The 23,542-nt window shown below is 39.7% G+C and overlaps 1 protein-coding gene across 1 annotated transcript in view; it reads left to right on the top strand.

Annotated features, from left to right (window-relative positions):
• ADAMTS16 (ADAM metallopeptidase with thrombospondin type 1 motif 16) overlaps positions 1 to 23,542 on the top strand; it is a 1,625,291-nt gene that overhangs the window by 424,593 nt on the left and 1,177,156 nt on the right. Inside the window, exon 9 of the mRNA XM_044065078.1 lies at positions 6,949 to 7,086. Coding sequence (XP_043921013.1) covers positions 6,949 to 7,086 — 138 coding nt within the window. The remainder of the gene's footprint in view (positions 1 to 6,948; positions 7,087 to 23,542) is intronic.

Here is a 23,542-nt window from a genome sequence, read left to right as displayed (position 1 = left end):
GATGAGTGTGATTTGCAAGGTATGCATTAAATGGAAATATTTATTCTTGCCAGTAAAGCAAACAAAGGATATCAGATCGCTCTAGATGGGTGTGGAGTTTAGTTGGACACATGACCTGATACTGTGTCAGTAATGTCCATTATTTATTTGTGTGACTATAAGGAAAGATTTCAGATATACCTTTTAAAATGTTCTGTTTAGAATTTACATAGTGACATTTTAAATCACCAAAACATGATTAAATCTATAGTAGTATTCCAAAATAAAATAACATTAGATTTTCTTTGATAGAGAGTGAATGTTACAGCTTAGCGTGAGCACCAAATTTATTTTCAACTTGTGCTACCAACAAAGAATGTCTGCCAATAGAGATCCCATAAAGCACATTCATAGGTATCTAGAAGTACAATTCTGCAAACCACAACTTTTTGAAGTGATGTAAGGAAACATAAAAGTAGAAACCAGCATAAGCATCTCTGATTATGCTACTTTCATCAATGGTTGTGCTAAATTGATAGCTTCTCCCAAAGAGCCTTGTCAATGTAAAGACAAAATAGTAGTTTCTAAGGAGGGATTACATCAGCTTGTAATTAAAATGGAGGCTGGAGGTAACAGCATCAGTCCACAGAAAATGTCAAAAAGGAGGTCAGCAATGAAATGGATTGTCTGAGTCACAATACCTCATGTAGTCTTTTTTTGATTATTAACAACCATTCATCTATCCAGCCAAATGATCTGACAGTAATTTGATGAAAGACTGTATTTTCAAGAATTGTTAAATTTTGCACAGGAGCCCATTGCATCTGCTTCCAAAAGTATAGCAGACTATAGAATGAGCACTCTCACTATTAACAGTAGGGACAGGTGGTAAGGAAATAGTGATCACACTGGAGCAGCACTGTCAGAAAATGTTGCATGCTTTTGGTTTTATCAAAACTGAGTAATCAGACATTACAAGCATCAATACAAGAATAGACATAGACCACATCCACAGAAGGACAAATAGCTAGTACTTTTATAAGTTATGGATCAGCATTACACTATGATGGAAAAAGGATGTGGTCCATCTGTTTTCTTATTTACTGAATTTAATAATCTTCCCATCCATCCTTCTCTTTCCTTTCACCTTTTTCCAACTGTCCCATGATCTCATAACTACATCTTAATGTATATTTTCCACTGTCCTTTCTGCTAGCCCATGACATAGGTCCATGGTCTTGTCAATAAAGAATCACTTTTGCAGTCTCAAGGAGAAACTGACCTCTCATTCTTCTCCTCCATGTTTCCTGCTCCAGGTGAACCCTTTCCCAAAATTGTACTGTGCAACTCATTTCCCTGTCCTGTCTGATCAGTGTTTTCTTATCTCAGGGCACTGTCATTCCCAGCCAGCCCACAGACCCTTCTGTCGACTGTCCTTTGTTTTGCTCCCAGCAGCCTGTTGCCCCTTATCCAGGTGGCTTTAGAACTGCACACATTACTTAAGGTTTGACTTGACCACGGCCTGGTACATAATGCCTGTTACTTTTTTGTCCATGTGTTTTTTTTCCCTTAAGGATACACCACAGTACTTGTTTGCTGCTGCTGCCTCAGCCCTCTCACTGTGCACCTCCTAGTCAAGACTAGGTGTGATCCATACCTCCAGACACTTTTCCATTTCTATTGTTATCATTTCCACAATGCCAGTTGATGCTTTGCACAAAAATATAATTGTTGCGACCTGCATGCAGTACTTTAACTTCAACTGCTGTCTTTCTTCCAGTGAGGCAACCTTTCCAAGCCCTTCCTTAGACTTCTATTCCTCCCACTCTCCAGTTATGCACCTTTCATTGTGATGACTTCATACCTACAGCATGGGAAATGACCAAGATGAATGACCACTAGTGAATTTCCAGAAGTACAAAGAATGCTTACTGTTTTTTTTAACATTGTCTGAGACCTTTTGTAGCATTGTCTTGATGTAATAGAACTATTCCATTTATGTTACTGAAACCTGAGAAAGGGATTTTATCTGTCCATTTACTTCATTACAAGCCACTCTCTTGACTCAGAGAAGCAGTCCTAAGTGCCTAATGTTAACTGATGCTTGTGTAAGTTGCATGTATTTGCTCTTTATGTTGAAGAAAATAAAAAGTGTATTGAACTCGAAGATGTACTAATATTACTTTGCAATAATGCTTTAAAGCATTATTAATAATGGCTGGTCAAACCATCTTCTTTCTCAATATGATGGCGACATCTCAGGGTAATACCATATAGCTTTATTATGAAATTCATTTATTATAACTGTTGATTAATATAATAAGCCGTTTTGTAGTCTAACCATAGTAGTTTTGAATAATACCTGTAGAACTACATTTGTAGTATTTAATACTGTAAGAGTTTTTTTTTTCTTTACACACCTTATAAATGTGTTATATAAATAATGTTGTTATTGCATTACAGAGTACTGCTACTAGTAATTATTTTTTAGTTACCCTCCCCTGCGGATTTGTTTAAGGTTAGAGGAGGTGTTGTATATGTAGGTGTGTGGCCTTGTAACTAAATGTCTATGCATGTACTTGGCTGGGTAATTCTTTCTGTACTAGTCCAGCAACAGCAACTTGTCTCTTAGTCTGCTGTGTTGTTATTCAGTATACATTATACAAGTAAACTAAATTAGCCATAGCAATTTGTTACTTTCTGTTTTTGTGTATTGTTCTTTATGCCCATAGTAATAATGTGGTACCTTTTTGAAATATCTGTAATCAAAATGCCAAGTCCCTTAATGTGAAGACCAAATGGCTGAATATCTGGACTTTAAGCTCATGACTGCTATTTCTCATAATATTCCCTTTTCTCAAGTGTATGGCAATCTCTGAGTTGGGCTATATACGTTTGGGGAAGAGGGGTGGGGTTTGCTCACCTCCCACCACATCTATGGTGTAAAGTGGCCTGTCCCCCTAAAAAACAAACAAAAAAGCTGCTTTAAAGGTGAAGAGGAATGTCCAATATTTGCTCTTTTGTCGTTTCTGTCCTTTTTTTTCATCTTGGGGAATTTGTATTGTGAGTCTTAGCATTTAAGAAAGACAGTAATGCTTAAATTTGTAAAGTGCAGTGACATCCACCTAAGTTTTAATTTTAGAAGCTTTCTAAATGAAGTGAAAAATGTTTCTGTACTTTGATTCTTTGCTGAGTTCTGAAAGACTAATAGAATTGGAAGATTTTGGGGAAGTCATAAGCTGATTCTATCAGTGATACCAAGAAGGAGACATGTCAGAATGTTCTGTTCAGATGATTTGTCTATTGAAATACATTTTTTTATTGTTGAAAACTGTATGATCTTACTGAAAAATGAAAAGCCAGTTTTCACTCAAGAAGTGTTTTTATAAGTGGCTTGCTTCATGAATATGTTCTATTCATTTGTACAATGTTTACCTGTAGCTCAGATCACAATATTACCTTATATTCCGTCTCCAGTCTTGTAACAAGTTTCAGCTTTGCATTCTGCATGGTCTGTTAACAGCTCATGTCCAACATATTCAGATTTTTGTCTTTTAGCTGTAGGATTGGCTTGTAGTATGTATCACTGACTGTACTCTCTAAAGGATTAGTTTTAAAGAAGATAATATTGCTATCTGCTGATGCAGTGCAACTGTAAATACATTTTTTTCTATTCAACATTTTTATGAGGGGATAGTTCACTATATAGACCTTCTCATCCCCTCAGAGCAAGAGCAGGTAGTGCTGAATAATATAGACATATAATATCACTTATCAGTGCTACATACTCAGGATACTCCACTTCTCGGTACACATGGTTCTGTGTTAGCCTTGTTACCTTTGCTTTCATTCTAGTTCCACTTGACTTAATAACAAAGTTTTCAGTATGACAATAGAGCAGGGCAAGATGGCCCTATATATCTGATGATTAGTTGATTTCTTACAAGGAAAGTAAATTGCCCCTGTTTGTACATTACTGGCTGGAAGGGTGTCTCCATAGTTTTGGTGCTTAATTATGTAGTCTAACAGAGCCTTGGCAATTGCAGGCCCCCATTTGGACCATTTTGAAGGACTCCCCATCTACCACTTCCACTGCTCCCCCCGCTTGCTTAGAAATCAGGAATGTATGCTATTACTGTGTATTCAAATAAAATATATGTTTATATATTAGCTTATATTTTGTCATAAAACAGGTTAAGACAGAAACAGAATACTGTAATCCTGGATTATCCCCAAATCCAGCATCTCCTGTAGTTCCTCTGTCAGGGTCTGCTTAACCTACTCAGGCACATTGTGAGGGGCATGTTTGATACACTGCTGAGGTCATGTACATGGCTTGTCAACAGATAGGTGCACTCTGGTTTACCAATAAACGTGTTCCCAAAGTCTGTTGTACTGCCTTGATCCCCTGAACCAGGGTAGGAGATAGCTGCACACTTCCCATTGCCCCCCCTTTTATTTAATTTATTTCTGTCTTTTCTTTCTCTCTCTCTCCTTTCCCATCTTCCCCTCATATGACTCTTGTTTTATTCTCCTTCACATCCCTGGTTCAGCAAATGCACATAAAGCACTGAACAGGTAATCTTCTTATCAATTGTACTAGTTATTTTATTGACTGAATTCTTGTATAAAGTCCACTAATAACTGATTGTGGTGGTGCTGCGGTAGCATTGTCGCCACACAGTAAGACGTTGTCCTGTTCGATTCTCAGCTAAAGCGTCTTCTGTGTGGAGACATGCGTGAATGGGCGTACCTTCATTGAAGGGTGTGCGTCAGGGCTGGCAACTCTGCATATAAAAATCTACTGCCAATCATTAGCGGACCGGAGTTCCGCTGTGGCAACCCCTAACCAGGAAAAGCCAAAAGACACAACAACAACAACTGTCCTGATACATTTCTCTGCATGTCTGATGTTGTATTACCACTGTTACATTAATCTTAACTAAAGTTTATAGTTTCTTTGGTTGCCTTCTACTGTGTTCCTGTTATAACTGTTTCAGGAAAGGGAATCATTTTTTTATCCACCTCTGTCTCCCACCACTGAAAACGCATGATACTCCATGTATCAGTTTTCTGGGATTATTTTGCACCTAACAAGCATTTCTCTGCTGAATTAGTAACATTCTGTCACAAGTCTTAGTGATCTCACATCACAACATCTGCAGTTTTTATGCTTATCAGTGATTGTTGTCATGTGTCTAAAACTGACTACGCCACAGTTACGTATTGTAGCCTAACATATTAACAACCATTCATAAACCTCGTATTAGCAAGAGAAGCAAAAGAAGAGAACTCCCTATCAGTCTTTAATATAAACCTGGTCTGATTTTCTGATACAGTAACAGGAGTGGTACACAAAACCAGATAGTTAATCTAACCAGTATGGGGGTTGAAAACCCTGATGGACACTCAGCAACAACAACTGATTATTATGGGAGTGCAAGTAGCTAACTAACACTGTGAGCCATACAAGAGGCAAGATGCTGCAGTTACTAATAATACGGTACCTAGTAATGCCGGAGTTGTAACTACAATGCAAACAAGACCACAGGAGGAAAATGCCTTGCACTTTACTGTAAATGTCTGGGTCATTCAGGACATAATGGCACAGCCATAGCCTAATGCGGGCTCATATTGGGCCAGATTGGTCCAATTAGCCTATAGCTGGTCCTGCAATCCAAGCATTAATGGTTTTCTGCATCAGTTTTCCAACACTTTTTTTTTTTGTAGCTAGGAGAATAATTACTGTACTTTACTTTTCAACAAGGGTCATGGAAGATTATGTTTAAATAGTGGTGACATGGTTTCCCCAGCTAGGCTGCCTCTGCAGCTGACCATAGTGAAACATTTTTTTTTTTGGTATGTAGATATTTAGCTTTGCAATTGCTTAGGTTCCCTGGTGTAATATTACTATTGAATCCCTGGCAAAACAAGTCAGAACACAAAATCCCACAATGCATAGAGATGCACATTCCTGATAGCTATGCGCTTTTGAAAGCATGATGCAGATTCATAGGATCCATATTTTACAGCTTACAAATGTACTAATACCTGAACAAAGACCAAATATTGCTAAAAGAATGGAAGACATGCTTGCTGTCAGCCTGGAACACCTGTGCGTTTCTTCTGTGAGTTGGCACTGTATTTTTTTTTTCTTTATATAAGGTAATTTAGAAATGTGAGAATATGAGAGTACCAGTTTCCTTTTATATTTCACAATAACCCAAAAGCATGATAAATCTTGGTATAGGTTTTATTTAGTTGACAGAGTCAAAATGAATCCCCCCAGTTTGGTTTAATAGAAGAAAGACATCTGACCGTAGATTTTTTTTCCATTTCTCATTCCAAAACTTTGTATATTGAGGTTTGAAAGTTACATATTTATTTCCTAAGAAAAAGAATTGTATTTTGGTTTAGTAGTCATTTTTGGAAAGTGAGTGGCCACGGTGGTGCAGCGGTTAGCATTGTTGCCTCACAGCAAGAGGTTTTCTGGTTCGATCCTCAGCTGGGGTGCCTTCTGTGCAGAGTCTGCATGTCCTCCCTGTGGTTACGTGGGTTTCCTCCACTTTCTCTGGTTTCCTCCCACATCCCAAGACATGCTGTAGGTGGATTGGACACTCTAAATTGGCCCTAGGCATGAGTGTGTGTGTGTGCCTTCTGTGGAAGGTTGGGCACCAGGCTGGCAACTTGACACTGTAAAAATTCTACTGCCAATCATGAGTGGACAGGTGATCCACTGTGGTGACCCCTAACCAGGAAAAGCCAGAAGAGGAAGTCATTTTTGGAAAGTGATAGCTGCATCAGAGAAATGAAATGTCGTGTTTCTCTATTTGGGACTCTTATACTGATTTCTCACAGTTGTGGTGAACTATGTACTGTATATATTTGTTTTAATTTCTGAACTCGTTGATGGTTATCTTATGTAACTAACCAAAATGTTATTATATCAATGCTGTGTGCCTTTTTTAGCTTTGGAATGGTGCATGACGGAGAAGGAAATATATGCAAGAAATCAGAAGGGAATATTATGTCACCAACATTATCAGGTCAAGATGGTGTTTTCTCTTGGTCTTCCTGTAGTCGGCAGTACCTCAACACATTCTTAAGGTAGTTATTTTTTGTTTAAAATTCTTATTTTTTGGCACTGTACCTAATTTCAAAAAGTCTAGCTGGAGAAGACATGTAAAACTTTCAGATGCAGAAACATGCTAAATAAAATATGGCTACTACAACTTAAAGAAGGTAGAAATCTCCCTGAACAAAGGCGTTACTCCTGTTGCATGTGTCTTGGCATCATCTGCTTCGGGCAATTGACATTCAAGGAATTTCACCTTGGACACCTGTAGTTATACCTAACCATTCTGTATAAAGGCATTAACAGAGTTTCAATTGGATTTGATGTATTGGTTTTGATTTATGTATGCAAATTATTTATTATGCACATTTCTTTGCTCGTTTTGATAAGCCTTAATGTGCAAAAAAAATAATGTATTTGGAATGCAGTTCTTTTAGCCCATGTCATTATTACATGTATGCAGATCTTATTTCCCTGCATATATCCTGATTATTTCTTGTTAGTTGCTCAGTTGCTAATAAGCAATATCAAACAGACTCCCACTTCTTAAAAACTGTAACTACTATAAACTCGGCGCATATCATTTTAAAAATAAATACACTATAGATGAACTGTGAATATTTAATTACTGTATTATTGCTGTTTTCTAGTTGCTCTTGTTTAAGCCCAGTTGCTGAAAGGAGTCTTCAGACTAAACCCTTTATCTAAGTGTAATAAGATTACAAAAAGTAAAATAAGAGAGGGTCTGACCTGTTACACTCAAGCCCACTATTTTCTGGTCAATTGGGCTAAATGGTAAGTGCAGCTGTGGGGCAAAAATGAGGAAACCCAGACATGTAGTGAGGTTTCTCTGGGAATAACACTGTCATCTGTGCAGTGTGAGTTCAACCCTTCCACATTAAGAGCTTCAGTCGTTCTCCAGAGAAAGTCATAAATATATGGTTCTAGTTGAGCCTTCTCAAAGCTTCACTAGTTTGACCAACTTTAATTGAAATATTGAGTGTTTTAAAAGAGATAAATGAACTGAAGGTGGCATTTCTAGATAAGGGAAGGAGCAAACTGCTTAGAAATAAATGGAATTTGTGGAAACAATAAATGCAGAATAATGTATAGAATGAGGAATGAAATTTCAGGAAAGGCAGGACTTGAGCAATTTATGTAATTTTGAGATGGGTGATTATTTAAAAAAAAAGAAAACATAGGTTCATAAGTTTGTACTAGGGTATCGGCCCTAGGGCCTATATAAGCCTAGCCAAAAAGTTCCCTGGCTTTCGCCACTCAAGAATTTATTTTTCTGTTCCCCTGTCAAGCAGAACCACAGAAGTGATCCCCGGTGTGAATTTCCTATTTCCCATCCAGTTGTCAAGATTTTTCTTAAAGAGGGCCAATGAAGAGCTTTGTTTGACATAAATGGGTAGTTTGTTCCAGAGCATGGGGAGTCTCTGGGACAGGAATCTATCCCTCCAGAATGATCTGTTTATTGCAGTGACATGGTTTAGGTCCTTGGAACGTGTGCCATGGAGAGATTGGGATTTCTTTAAGTGTAGCATGTCCAACATATCTGGGTTTGACATGGCTTTATATGTTAGGCAGAGGATGCCTCTGAGTAGGCGATATGCGATGAAGTAGAGCTGGAGTTTTTTTAGATGGTCTGCGTATGGCATACGTTTGAGGCCAGTAATCCTCTTAGGGAGGTATTTCTGTGGCCTTTCTAGTTGTTGTAGGTGTCTTGTGATGTACATGCCAAATGGGGCATTGTACTCTATAATGGGCCTGATGAAGGATGAGTAGAGAGGAACAATGACCTCTTTTTTTCTGGAGGAGAACCCCTTTGTGATGAGGTGTGCCACGTAGAATGATTTCTTGACTACTGTGGCGATGCGATTATCAAAGTAGAGGCTACTGTCCACCTGTGTCCCAAGGTCTTTTATCACACTTTCAGTGTTTAGTAGTCTACCGCCTATGTGGTAGTTCATGGGTACAGTGTTTTTCCCAAAGGGGATGACAATGCACTTCTTGACATTAAGCTTGAGGCCATGATTTTGACACCAAGCATCAGTCTCAGTGAGGCCCCTTTGTAGAATGTCCACATCATTAGATGATTCTGTTATGGCTCCTAGTTTGCAGTCATCTATGAACTTTGTTAGGCAAAGACCTGCTGTATTAGCTTGGACTTTTGAGAAGAAAATACCTAACGGGAGAGGACCCAGGACTGAACCCTGTGGTACTCCACTTGTCACTAGTCTGAAGTCAGATTTGGAGTCGGCTACTTTCGCTGTGTGGGTTCTGTCAGTGAGCCAGTTGGCCACCCATCTTGTGACATAGGGATTTATGCCCAGTCTAGTGAGTTTGTCTATAATTCCAGAGTGGGGGATGGTGTCAAAAGCCTTGGTGAGGTCAAGATAGGCTGTGTGCACCACCTTACCCTCATCCACAGCTCTGGTGACTGCTTCAAAGAAGTCAATCAGGTTTAGGAGACATGACCTGCCTTTTACAAACCCAAACTGAGTGGGGTCCAGAGTTTGGAGGTTACCTATATCTTTGTTTATATGCTCCATGATGATACGTTCCATGGCCTTGCAGACCAGGCTTGTCAGGCTAATGGGGCATTAGTTCCCAGGATCCATGGTGGCACCCCCTTTGTGGAGTGGGATAACCATCCCTGTGCTCAATTCAGGAGGCACAAAGCCTGAAGTGAGGCTATGATTGAACATGGTACTTACTTAGGTGGGGTGCCAGTTTGTTCTGTAGCTCATGCAGGACGTTGTCTGGTCCCATGGATGCTGTGTTCTTAGCTTTGGAGAGTGCAGTCTTTACTTGTGCATCCTTGATTACAGGGGCTTTGCACTCTTCCAGTATAGAGATGGGCTGTTTGGGAGGTGAGGGGGGTAAAGTTTCCACCGAATCTATCAGCCAGGATATAGGCGATATCAGTTGGTTCTGTATATCTAGTGCCTTTGTGCTGTAGCTCAGAGCAGATCTGAGTGTTGCCATTGAGATTCTTGACATAGCTGTAGAATGCTTTGTGGTTGCTTAGAATCAAAGGCAAAAACAGCAACAACACCACAAGCTCACGACCAAAGATATCACCAGGAACGCTTATACAGTGCATTTGTATAGGTTTCAGCAGTTGCATCGCTATTTCCCGTCTGTATGGGTTGCATGAAGTTTACCACTTCTGTCTTAAGAAGCATGAAGTTGGCTTTGGAGAAGTTTTTTTTACGGTGGTTTCCTTAATGGGGGGTGGGGGGAGGATATGGCTGTCTAGGGTAATTAGCTTGTGGTCAGATCTGACCAGCGAGGAGTTGACCACTGGCATGGAGCACTGGTTACGGATCTATATTAGATCACCAAACGCTTAAAAAAGTGAACAGTGATTAATCGACCCTATGTAAGTGAAAGCTTACAATTTCGAACTGTCAGAACAACGATTTTTTTTTCCTAGGGAAAAAAATTGCTGTTCCAACAAAAAAAAAAAAAAATATTAAACACTTTAAACATTATATTACTAATTATACCAACTCCAAGACCACACTACAGTGCCGAAAATGGCAAAATAACAAAGTGGCCAAGCAAATTCTTTCCCAGGGAAAAAATTTGCTTAAAAGGCGATTCGATATTTTGCCATTTCAGCCTTTTGAGTTCGACCAAGACGCATTTGAAATAATGCGTCTTCGGTCTTCTAATAGGAAACCTTGGTTACCCATATTGGTAACTGCCAGGTCTAGGATATTGCTGCCTTTGGCGGGGGTATGGACAAGCTGATCCAGGATGTTGGAATTTATGAATTTCAGAAAATGTTGAGCAAATGAGTTAGTGCATGAGTAGTTTTCCCAGTTGATGGTGGGGTAGTTGAAATCTCCCATTATTAGAGTATTGAGCTGTACCTTAATGTTGTCCAGTATATCAAGAAACATGGAATGGGCATCCTGGAGCATGGCAGAGGATTTGTAACAAGCTACAACCTGGATTGCAGTCTTGCCTAGTGTTAGTTGCACTTGGATAATTTCGGATGAATTACATTGAGCAACTAGCCTGAAGGTGTGGATATCCTTAACAGATATGGACACACCTCCTCCTTTAGTGTTTCAGTCCAGGTTAGGTGGCCAAAAGGTGTGGTATGAATTATAGCCTGGTAATGCAAGGATGCTCTCTGGAGCCTTAAACCAGGTCTCTGTCACTGCACAGATGTCGATGTTCTCCATCTTAAGGAGTGTCTCGAGTGAGTGCATTTTGAGGTTTAGACTCTTAGCATTGAGTAGCATTACCCTCAGATTTTCCTTGCTTGTACCTGCTATGGTGGTGAGTTTGTCATTTGAACCTTGCCTAAAAAAGGCACTATACGTGTGGAAAGAGCCTTATCCAGTAACCGGAATCCCAGGGGGCGACAGGTGCAGCCCATCTCTGGTGAAGCATTGTGGTCTGTCAAGCATGTCTTCCCAGGCAGAAAGATACTGGATCCCCTTAGAATGATGCCAAGAAGCTTAGCCAATTGTTGAAGTCAATCATTTTGTCCTTGTACTGTGGTAACATTCTGGGCAATGGCAGGATGCTACTCAGGGCTAGGGTCATACCTGCCTGGGCTACATGATCTGAGAGCTCCTCCATGTCTCTTTTCATGTATTCCAGGGAGGTACGTCTCAGGTCATTCACACCAACATGGGCAATGACAGAGTCATATTTGTACTTGTTGTGGAGTGACATGAGTATGTGCATTATGTGGTGGATCCTGGCACCCAACAAGCAGCTGACAGTAATTTTCTCCTTGTTTAGCCTGGTGAGTGGGACATCAGTGTGCCTGACTATAAAGTTGCCTATGACTAGTGTGTTGGGTATGTTGTTTTGCCTTATGGGCTGAGGTTGAGTGGCACACTGATTTTGTGGGCTATGTGTCATTTGGGTGGTGTTAGGGGTCGGTGTTTGCTTGCGTTTCAGCTTTGGAGGTCTCTGTTGTTTGGGAAGATTTTTATTGAGTGCCTCCGTGAATGTAGGTGTGTGTTTTGTGTTACTATGTGTGGGTTTAGGTGGTGTAGGTTTTGATAGGCTATATGTTGAGTGTGGTGTGGTGCAGGTGTTTACCTTCTCCTCTTGACTGACTAGTCCAGTCTTGGGTGGAGAGAGCTTGGCTTCCAGTTTGGCTATATGAGTGCATCTCTCACAGGTTGTAGTGTTGGGTGGTAGGAGGAGAGGGATGTCAGTGTGCATGAGGCAATTGCTACATTGCCCCAAGATGCTCAGGTTCATCAGGTGAACAGCGGAAAACACCAGGAGCTGATCCTTTGACATGCCTGGATATGTGCTTACATTTTAAGACTAAAAACTGTTTTCCTCCTGACAAGTGAGGAAAGTTGAGTGCTGCAGTACTATGTAGATTATTTAGTGCTTGCAACTAGTTTTGAACAAGTGCTGAGCACAAAGAAGACAGTTTTGAGTGCTAATACTAGAAAACTGGCTAGTTCTAAGGGAAAATTTAAAGAGGAAATTTTCTGGCACCGGGAATAGTTTAACCCTCAACTCTACTTGCCAAATACCAACCCAGCAGGCAACTAAGATCTGAAAATCATCTATTTCTAAAAGTAGAAAAGCCCACCTTACCAGCTGGTCAACTGCTCTACTCCTTCACCGTTGCCAAACTATGAACTCACTTCCTCCTTCTATAAGAAACACGGGCAGCACCACCACCTTCAAACAAACACTGAAAAATCATCTCAACACTTCCTGGCTATGTACCTGCTCTATAACCTAACCTCTTCCTTCTCCTTATATTATAACTCAATTCATATGCTTTTTACTACTAGTGACTGATGATACTTTCTCCATATTTATTTTTTTTTCTTTTCTTTCATCACCTGTTGATACTGGCACAATAATGCTGATTAATTTATCTCCATTTTTACCACTCTGAATTCATCTGGCAACAAACTAAATTCCTGCCTTTATGTATATATTCTGTATATGTTACTGTAATCACACCAACTAAATTCCTGACTTATGTATATAGTCTGTATATATTACTGTAACCACTATGTGTAACACTGTTTCTACTTCTGTAGCAATTAATGTTTAATTTTTTTTTCTGCATCTATGTTCTTGTCGGAGCTTTTCTCCCTAGGCCTCCTCCGAAAATGGGCTCTTTTAGGCCCAGTGGACTTTCCCGGTAAACAAATGCAAAAAATAAATAAATAAATAAACCCTAGTTAAGCAGCACTGCGCAATGTGCAAAACCGCACAAACAGTGGTTTTTAAACAGAAAGATGAAAGGGATAGAAATAGCCCAAAATGGCCAATAAAACTACAGATTCTGAGCTGAAACCACTCCTCCAGCAAGAGATAGGCTGCTCAAAGCTCACCACTCTTCACTGATGAACAGAGAAGCTTCCTTCTATCTTAGTAAGGTCTGGACAACACATAAACTACAAAACAGCCCAGAATTCAGCAAAATCTGAAAACCAGACACTTCTGGTTATAAAAAGTTGGGAAACGAGTACAGAGATAGGATTTTTTTGCATTTGCATAATGCATAAATATGAAAAATGTTTGTAATGGCTTGTTTTCTTTTCTGTCAAAAGGTGTCCCTATTCCATTACAATTTACTAAAGGTGTATTAAAAAAAGGCTTCTCTAATTCAGACAGCAGCAAGGAGTTGTGTGTGATCACTGCCTGTCATATAGGCAGTAAAACGACCTGCTGGTAGGCCAAATCAGTAAGAGTAATCAGTGTCTGATTAAAGGAAGAGTCAGTAGATTGCTAGGGTCTATATTAGAACATCAAAGTTTCAGAACTTTGAATGTTCTAATATCGACCCCTAGTAACCGAAAACTGATAACATTGAAAATTCAGAACAGCAAATTTTTTCCTAGGGAAAAAATTTGCTGTTCCAAAACACATACAGACAACACAAACACACCAAACAAACAGCAATCCACACACATACACCTAAAATCTTACATCTAACCCTACACTAAACTGTACATACACTACTATCTACCCACTTACCTTAACCCAAACCCTAACCCTAAGGTCCGTTACTATTGCACACACATCTCACTCGCGTCCTAACCCTAAATCACCTACCCTGCCCTAACCCTCACGTCCACACATTCGCACACTTACCTGACCTGCAGTCTAACCCTAACTCACCTAACCCGCCCTAACCCTCACGTCCACACAATCGCACACTTACCTGAACCCGACCTGTAACTTTCCACCACAGTGCTGAAAATAGCAAAGTGACAGGAACGGACAACCGAATTCTTTCCCTAGGAAAGAATTTGGTTTTCTGAAACTTCACTATTTTCAGCTTTCGCTTATTAGGGGTCAATATTAGAATGTTCGAAGTTCTGAAACTTCGATGTTCTAATATAGACCCGATTGCTAGCAGAGGCCATCAACATATGACTAATATGTACAGAAAGAGCAGGAAAGCAGCAGCAGCTGTGGATTTTGCTGATGGCCCAGATGTTAATATTAGTGAGTTGTGCAAAATAATTTGGTTTCTCAAGTGTGGGAGGTGGTAATTGCACAGACTGTTCTTAATAGTAGGGAACTGCTGCCCACATACTGTGCTATTATTGCAAAGTAGAACGAATGATACATGTTGCTTCTAAATGTGGTGAATGTGTCCTCATCATTACAAAGGGATCACTGTTCTCAGCCTTCCTGGAAAAGCTTATGGGAAGGTTTACTTCACGATTCTGAAAGTAGACTCCATTCAGTAGATAGGCCTGTGATCCAGGAAGATAAAAATTGTCCATCACAGTGTAACTAAGGATGCCTACGCAGATATCAGTGAGGGTCATGGGAGTAAGACAGTGTTGTGTGAGTGTCAGCTTTGTATGCCTGCAGATTATATATGTCTGTTTACCCAGAAATGTTTTGTAGGAAGTGCTATTACAGTACAAGATCCCATGTCTGTTACTGTATGCCATTTGGCTCTTAGGTTTGGAGAGTGAGATTTGTGTTTTCATTTTTGGATTACACAGAACATATTCAGAGTGGGCATAAGATTTCAGTAAGGGTGTATGTTGTGTCGCTTCCAAGCTATGATTTAATAGTTTGGAGTTCAAGACATAGTCAAGATCTGCAGACTATTCAGTTTGGGGACATGAGTGTTAAAGATTTGCTGTTTGCAGATGATGTTGTCTTGTTAATCTGCAGTGAGTGTGATCTCTGGCATACAATGAAGTGATTTTCTGCTGAATTTGAAGCTGTTAGGATTAAATTCAATACTTTCCATTAAGTGATCATGTTTCCCTCCTGAAAATGGTTGGCAAGCACTCTGCAAGTGAGGACAGAGCAGTTACCACGAGTGGAAGAGTTTAAGTGTCTTGTCTTGTTTACAGGTGTGTGCAAGAGGATCTGGAGATTGATCAGCATGTGGGTGCGGCGTTGACAGAATTGCAGGCATAGTATTGGACTGTGGTGGTGAAGTCAGCATTTAATCACTGAAAAATGCTCTCAATTTCTTACGAGTAACTCTGTTCCCATCTTCACCAAAGGTCATAGCTTTTGAGTAGAGATCTAAAAGATTATACTACAGACACAAATGGCAAAAATTAGGTTCATTTGTTTGATGGGCAAGTTCAATGCTTGTTGGCCATCAGGGAGCTTGAGGGCCCAGAGTTTCTGTTGGAACTTACAGGTACACATGTGGTTATCTAGTTCCTCCTTGAAGGTGTAGATTGATGGGCTGAGTTTTATTAAGTATAGGAAGACTTTTGTTCTCAGCATTGTCTGTCACTAGTGTATTCCCTCAAGTTTCTGCCATGAGGCTACTCCTTTTGAATATCTTTTTCTCAAACCTCAAAGTTGACTTCTGTGTCAATGGAAGTTTATTCCATAGATAAGTGGGTCTTTGAGTTTTGAAGTCATATTTCATGGTATGGTGTATACTAATTTGCAGTTGCAGGCCCTGGGGGGTTATTTGTCAGGTGGGAAAAATCCTGCTTGAATTCAAATAGAAGCAATACATTTATTTGAGAAGATTTGTACAACTTTCAGTGCTGATCATTCCTGCCCAGAAAAGTCCAGGATATGATGACTTTGGCATCATGGTATAAACACATAAAGAGTCCTGGCTTAGCTTCTCTTCATTAAGGTATCAAACAGACACCTGAAGATGAGGGAGGTGCATTGGATTATGCTATTTCACTGGTTTCAGAGTCATCACATGCTGATGAATTGCCTTTGGTTTTAGATCCCCATTGTAGGGCTCTGGAATTGCAGACAGTTATCATCATTTCCATAGTTAAGGGAAAATGATCACCTCAACAGATGGATTGCACATTATCCAACTGGAAAAGCAGGTAAGTCTTGCTTGCCAGAAAAACTTTGACATAGGAACTAAAAGCAGAGCCCCTCTTGGCTGCAGTCAGACAGTGTTTCTTTGGTACAGCATGTAAAATTAAAGGGTCATATATACTCATATTCTTAGTGCAGAGAGGGGATCACAAGCAGAGACATCACTTTTGCAGTGATTCATATTTTAGGGGAAATGGATGCACTAATAAAACTCATCTTTTAGAGCTCTAGATTTAGGAATTCTTGCTGGGCGGGGTCTCTCAGGAGAGAGCCGTCCCTGAAATTCACCTGTTGCCACTCCAGAGAATATGGTACTTCCTGCTTCTGCCCAATCTAGTAGGGCTTATAAAGAAAGCGTACCTCCTAATGCTAAAGTACAGCTATCAGTAACAAGTAAAAACAGTATTCAAAATGAAATGCTGTACAACAATGGCCAATGAAGTAAACTTCTCAGTCCCATTCTCTACGATCTGAAGAAGATACCGAAAGCACTTATCATTAGTAATACAGAGGGACTGTTTTATTCTACATCAAGATTTTAACTTGACATGAAGATTTTAACTTTTTCTACAATAAAAGTATTTTAACTGCCATTAAAGCTAGAAGCTTTTATTTGATCTGTTAGACTGGTTAAGCTGTTATCACAGTTCATCACAGTCACATAGCAGCTACTACATCTTCAGTGTAGATACTTTGTATATCAGACCAAAAAGATTGGATACTTTGAAGCCATCATAAGACTGGATACTTTGGAGCCATCATTTCGCTTTGGTATAACTGCATTCACAGTGTGAATATTTTGTAAGTGCATTTAATTTAAGTACTGGAAATTTATGCAAGTTTTTTGCTATATATGTTGCACTTTTAAAGTTTTATATCACTTAACCACACTACCTATTCTCTAAGAGAAGTTTACTTCATTGGCCATTGTTGTACAGTGTTTCATTTTGAATACAATCTAGTAGGGCAAGTAGGAGTTGATGGTGGATGTATCATCTTCCCCGTTACAATGGTGGATGTATCATCTTCCCCATTACAGGGAAAATTCTGGTATACTGATTTATTTCATCACAAAATTTGGAGAAAAAAAAGAGACCAAAACTTATCTATGTTGCCCCAGGGTTGCTTTGAGAGGTATAGTTTCAGGAGTTTGCAGTACATTGAATAATTCCATTTAAAACCAAGGGAGTCTTATATCAGACAGATCATCAAAGCAGTTAGTAAGCCTTCATATGGTAGATATATTATGCAGAATGCAAATGGTTCTTCCTTTGGACAGAAAGGCATTCTATAGTGCCTTAATCATCCATTTTTGTCATGATCTTGAACAATCTCGATCTCAATAATTCTATGGTCATGGAACACATCTTTGTCTATTCCATGTATTATAGCATTGAGGAGGCATTTCATTTTATTAAAATGTCTGTCCACTAAGCACTTTACAATTTAAAACAAGCAACAACAAGTAACAATAAACACCATAAATAATACAGAGTGCAGACTTTAGTTAGAAATTAAAACAAGGAAAATGTTAAAATACTCCCCCGGGTTTAAGAAAACCCATTTAATAGTGATACTTAAGGAACCTGTGACTTTGAGCTTTGGAGTTGCATTCCTAAATCGGGGAAGGTAGGTGATTCTACAGAATACAGAGCAAGCTGAGCTAAAGAGCAACTACACGCATTTCTAAATAAATTCCTGGAACAACTTTCAGAACCTCACCTGGTGATTACATTGAGAGAGCATGAGTAAAAATGCAATATATCTTTGAAATAAATGTGACCCAGATTGCACAGGGCTCAAAAAATTAAAAGAGGAGTGTTAAAAATTGAGGAATAGCTCTGGCAGCCATCCAGATCACTCAGCACTGAAATAATCTGACAGACCCCAAAGGAGCCAATCAGAACTCTTACCTTGGAATTCTGGGTAAAACATTGGCAGGCATGATCAGAATGTCACAGTGCCCTTGATACAGAACACTACAATAAACCAGGCTGCACCTGAAGCCAGATCTGAAGATCCAGGTGATATTTGCCATGTGAGAGAATCTATGTCTTGACATCCACTGCAACTTGATCCTTAACTTGTCATTACATTCTCCTTTACCTTGCCTGGATTCTTCATCTTAACTACAAACTCTAGATAATTATCTGTATGGAAAGTAAATGGGTTCACATGCTCTGTTTGTGACTGATGAACCATGGTGTGTATCTCTACAGTCTCTATCTTTAGTCAATTAAGACTCATTAAGTTTCATTTGAATATCATTCATCCTGCTGAGGATGGAACCATACATTGTTGTTGTTAAAAGCAGCCATTTGATCCTGATGTAGAACAAAATATCATTTGCCTAGCAGTAATATTGAATATCACTGTGTTGTTTAATGTGTGTCAGTTGTATGTAGGTGCCGACCATATCAGTTTCGAAGTTTTGAAACTTCAATGAATCAATATAGACCGTTAGATTCTACCCAGTAAGGCCCAAACATTTAGGAAGATTGATCATTTGTGTTTTGTTTGTTCAAGAGGGAGGGGCTAGCCAATAACAAGCCAACCTGTGCAGGTCGATTGCCAGTTGTATCACGTTACCAACAGGTGATGAATCACCCACTTGAAAATGCTATGTCAAGAACCAATCTACTGGAGCTATGGGCACAGTAGTTGCTTCAATAATACATCCACTAGGAAAACACCATATTGGTTCAAGCCTCATTTTTCATGTCATTATTACAGGGTTTGCATTTTGAGTTTTTACTTTTTGGCCTGTTCTGTGTTCACCATCAAGAGGTTGTATTTTACTGCCTGAGATTCCTTCCAGCAGAAACTCACTCTGGATGACTGCTGATATCAAAGTAAGTAAGATATATGGTCTTACATTATAAGTTGATCTGTGGGGAGAGCCTTCCTCAGCAAGTTCTATTTAGCACCACAGTATCCTGCAGAGATTTGATGCTCTTTCCATTAGACTCTTGGGCAGTTTTCTGTAAGTCAGGCAAGTACACACACACACACACACACACACACACACACATATATATATATATATATATATATATATATATATATATATATATATCTGTGTGTGTATATTTATACACACATGCCCACACATACGTGCATATACATATCTATATCTAAATCTATATACATATATCGTTTCCTGTTTGTGTATATATATATATATATATATATATATATATATATATATATATATATATATATATATATATATAAAATATAAATATTGTTTGTTATGTTTGTTTTACACACTAGATTTGTTCAGTAAATGGGGCAAACTAAATGTCGCATGGTATGGCTATGCACTCATAGCTTGGCATCTAACAGCATGACATTCATTGTTGGGAAGTAAGCATGCCTCCAAAAGAATAACTGAAGATGGTAATAAAGGATTTCTAAACCCAACACAGTATCCCTCGTTTATCAGCTAATATGGTATGGTGTTTTGTAAACATGAAGCTTATAACACGGAAACTTCGAAAACTGACTACGGAGATCACAATACAGCACGGAATGGGAATATTCCCTTTTCCATGCTGTAGTGCGATCTCAGTATATTTAAGTAGGGGTGTGTGGGGGGCACAGCCCCCCACATGGGAGTGCAGGCGGGCTTTCCCCCCTGCAAAAGCATGTTTTTGTTATATTTTTTTTATTTTTGAGGTGATCAGGTGCCTAGACTTTAGTGAAAGTGCACTTTCATTGAAGAGCACTTTCGCTGAAGTGGGGTTCTACTTTTTGTTTTCAGTTAAGTGAAAATTTGTTTTAAAGTAGCAGATTCATATATATATATATATATATATATATATATATATATATATATATATATACATACACACACACACACACACACACACACACACACACACACACACACACACACACACACACACATTGTAGTTAGTGCTGTGTTGATATGTAGTTATACAAATGAAAGAGGTAAAAGGAGATTAACGAACAGTGTATAAGAATTATCAGTCCTTAGTTTTGAATTTTTCATTTCATAATAGCTCCTTGTATGAGAATTATCAGTCCTTAGTTTTGAATTTTTCATTTCATAATAGCTCCTGCTGTTCATTTTATTCTACAATAGAGCATTGTAACTCAGTGTGATATTAAAAGCTTTGCTGTTTTCTTTTCTGTCCAACTTAACAGCTGGATTATTGCCTCTGACCAGATCCGACCTCTGCATTTTTTTCAAGAGCTTGGATCCAGGGAGTTGGATCCTCCCCTAACCATAATTCTCTCAGATCTCATTTGTCCCTTGATCAAGCAAGATGTGTGTTTGAGGGCTCTTTCTTGCCTTTCCAGTTCTACAAAAGGATTTTTGCATTACTATGGTTATTTTTGAGTATTAGTGTTGATAATACTATTAGATAATTTGTTACCTATGGGTTTTCAGTGCAACTGACTTTATTGTTATTGTATTTGCTACAGTTCTGTTTCTTTTTACCATGGGGTTGAGGCTAGCAATATTCAGGCAAGGCCACTGGTTTCAAGAATTGTAGTGCCTGTGGGAAAAATATCCCCCTCAGGATCTCCACACACTCTTTTTTGGTTTCTTATGGGTAGCCCACTTACATGTAGAGTACAAGGCCTGTGCCTCTTTCAGGGTTAGTTCTCACTAATTGATGAAGCAAGCTGTTTCTTAAGGACCTCATCCCTGTCCAAGTGAGAGTTCAGGCACCTTCAATGTCTGAGGCTCTCTCTTCTTTCTCTAGAAAGTTACAGAAGATGAGAGCCAGCAAAGAAAAGGATGAAGATAAAGACAGGAGTAAAGAAAATGAAAGATAGATGTTCTGGATCTATTTCCCAACTCCACCTTGCTGCTTTTCTTTGGAACCAGCAAGTCCTCAGCTCCATTCCCCCATTATGCTGGATAGACCACATTGTTCATCCAGACCACCACCTCTAGCATCTTTCTCCAGGTTCTTTTGATCATTTAGTAACCTCTTGGAAGCAAATGCAGACAGGATGATGTGGACGTTTCTCCAGACTCAGATTCGATTGGGAGTCCTCTAGGTACCTACCCCACCAGTGTTTCCAGGCATGCTCCTTACAATCCCATACATAATGTCTCCTTTACCAGTATGACCATCAGAGCCAATGCCCATGGAACATAGTGATTCCAGTGATGTACCATGCACCCATGCCAGAGCTGAGAGCATTTTTGCCTTCAACTTACTGTTTCTTTCACACTTTTAACTCCAGCTTAATCGGACTGGGATTGATTTCTGAGGTGAAGTATCATGGCCGAGGCTTAGGGGTTGAAGTCAGCTCTGAGATTTTTGCAGCCATCCCTACATTTAGGTACTTCAGCTATGGACCATTCAGAACCAGTGTCTGTCTCATAGCCAAGTTGGATTGGTGCTGGGGATGTTCTGTCTTTGGTCTCTTTGGGTCAGTTGGATGAAACGTCAGCTCTAATCTTTGCGTCAGCTTTTGAGGGGGTCCTCTGCAGGTGTAGAGAGGAGGTGTCCTGACTTTATTTGGATTATGTGGCTGTATACACTCATCCTGCTCTATAGGGACAGCCTGTATCTCTAAGCCTTGAGTGTTCTTGCCTGGTGAATTCCACCTCTGATTCTGACCCTTTCCCAGATGCTCCAACATGGGAGAGCCACAGGAAATGGTCCTGCAAGAGGGGGCATCTTAACTTTAATCCAGAGTCTGTCACGGAGGATACTGATTTTGAGGAAGGGGGGATCCCCAAGATCCCTTCTGCAAGACATCTCCTTCAGAGATATTCTAGAATTGATGAAGCAGAGAGGGGTCAATCCACTGAAGTCCCATCCTTTGAAGAGTCTATATTTTTCTAGGCTTTCTGAGCTGGCTCACCTACCTCTTGGTTTGTCTCACCCACTGATGAGCTGATAGACTAGGTTTCTCAGTGGGCCTGGAAGGAACACATTGTGTTGTAATATTTCCCACAGAAACTGACAAAATGTTGTTGCTTCTAGAAACAAGTCCCATTTCAGCAAGGGTCCCCCAGTCGATGCTATGTTTTTTCAGAAAGCCACCAATATAAGCTCTTGGAACAGAGCACATCTATTCAGCCCCCCCCCCACCCAAAAAGGAGTCAAGGCCACTGGACAGATTTGAGAAACAGACTTATGCTTCAGCAATGTTTGCCCTTTGTGAGCCAAATTATCTGACAGATATGACCTGTTTCCATAAGGATCTGAAGAAAGAACTGTCCAGATAACCCTCTGGTAATATGACTGCTGTAATCTGTTATTGAAATCCATAAATTTGTGGCATCACTGCTATCTTCTCTATAGTCTATAGACTGTGTGTTCATGTGTCTGTTCTTTAATGAGGCTGATGGCATGGCAGATACCGGCATATCTATTTGCTGGCATGCCTGGATGTGTTCTGCAGTTTTCTGGAAGGGTTCAAGACTTCCTTCATTAATGCCCCCTTTGATGGTTCAACACTTTTGGGACCTAAAATTAAAGATGCACTTATCAGAATTGAACAGGAGGCAAGACATGTTTCCACACTCCCCCAAAGGACTTTTTCCTGGAAACAAAAATGTAGAAAGAAGCTATGGTTTTGACATCCCAAGGTTTTGGACAGGATGGTTCTGCTGACTGAAACCTTCATCAGGGCAGAGGGGGGAATATCTTTAATGGACATTGCCTGAGGGGCACAGGTAAACCACAGAATGAATGGTTTTGAGATCCATTTACTGAGAAACCCTTTCTATGCTTCTTAGGGGTTGCTCTACTGCCACTCTCTGGAGGCAGTTATGCAGCACTTTTTCTTGCACCCCCAAGCCTGGATAGCCATTATTCAAGATTAATGGGTGCAGAAGATAATCACCAGAAGTTATATTTTCCCTTTGCTGTCTTTTGAAAGAAGAAATAGAGAGTCTCCTACATCCTACCCAGTCAGTGGGAATTGGCAGCAGCAGAAGTAATGAAGTTGATAGAAAAATGAGTCATGCAAGAGGTCCCCTTAAGTTAATGAGGATTTGGAATCTATTCAAGGTTCTTTTTGGTTTTAAACAAGACTGGGGACTCTGAGCCTTTTTTGTATGCAATCCACCTTAACCAGTTTGTTAAACAGACAAAGTTCTAGGTTGTCATGGTTCAGGTCAAGCTACCTCTTCTGAGGAAGGATGATTGGATGTCTTTGATAGATCTCCAGGACACCTAGCAGCACATCATG

This window comes from Protopterus annectens, chromosome 3.part0, assembly GCF_019279795.1.
Source record: "Protopterus annectens isolate FY-2018-M chromosome 3.part0, PAN1.0, whole genome shotgun sequence".
NCBI lineage: Eukaryota > Metazoa > Chordata > Ceratodontiformes > Protopteridae > Protopterus > Protopterus annectens.
The sequence above is the reverse complement of the archived record's forward strand: the minus strand, read 5'-3'. Positions and strand labels throughout refer to the sequence as shown.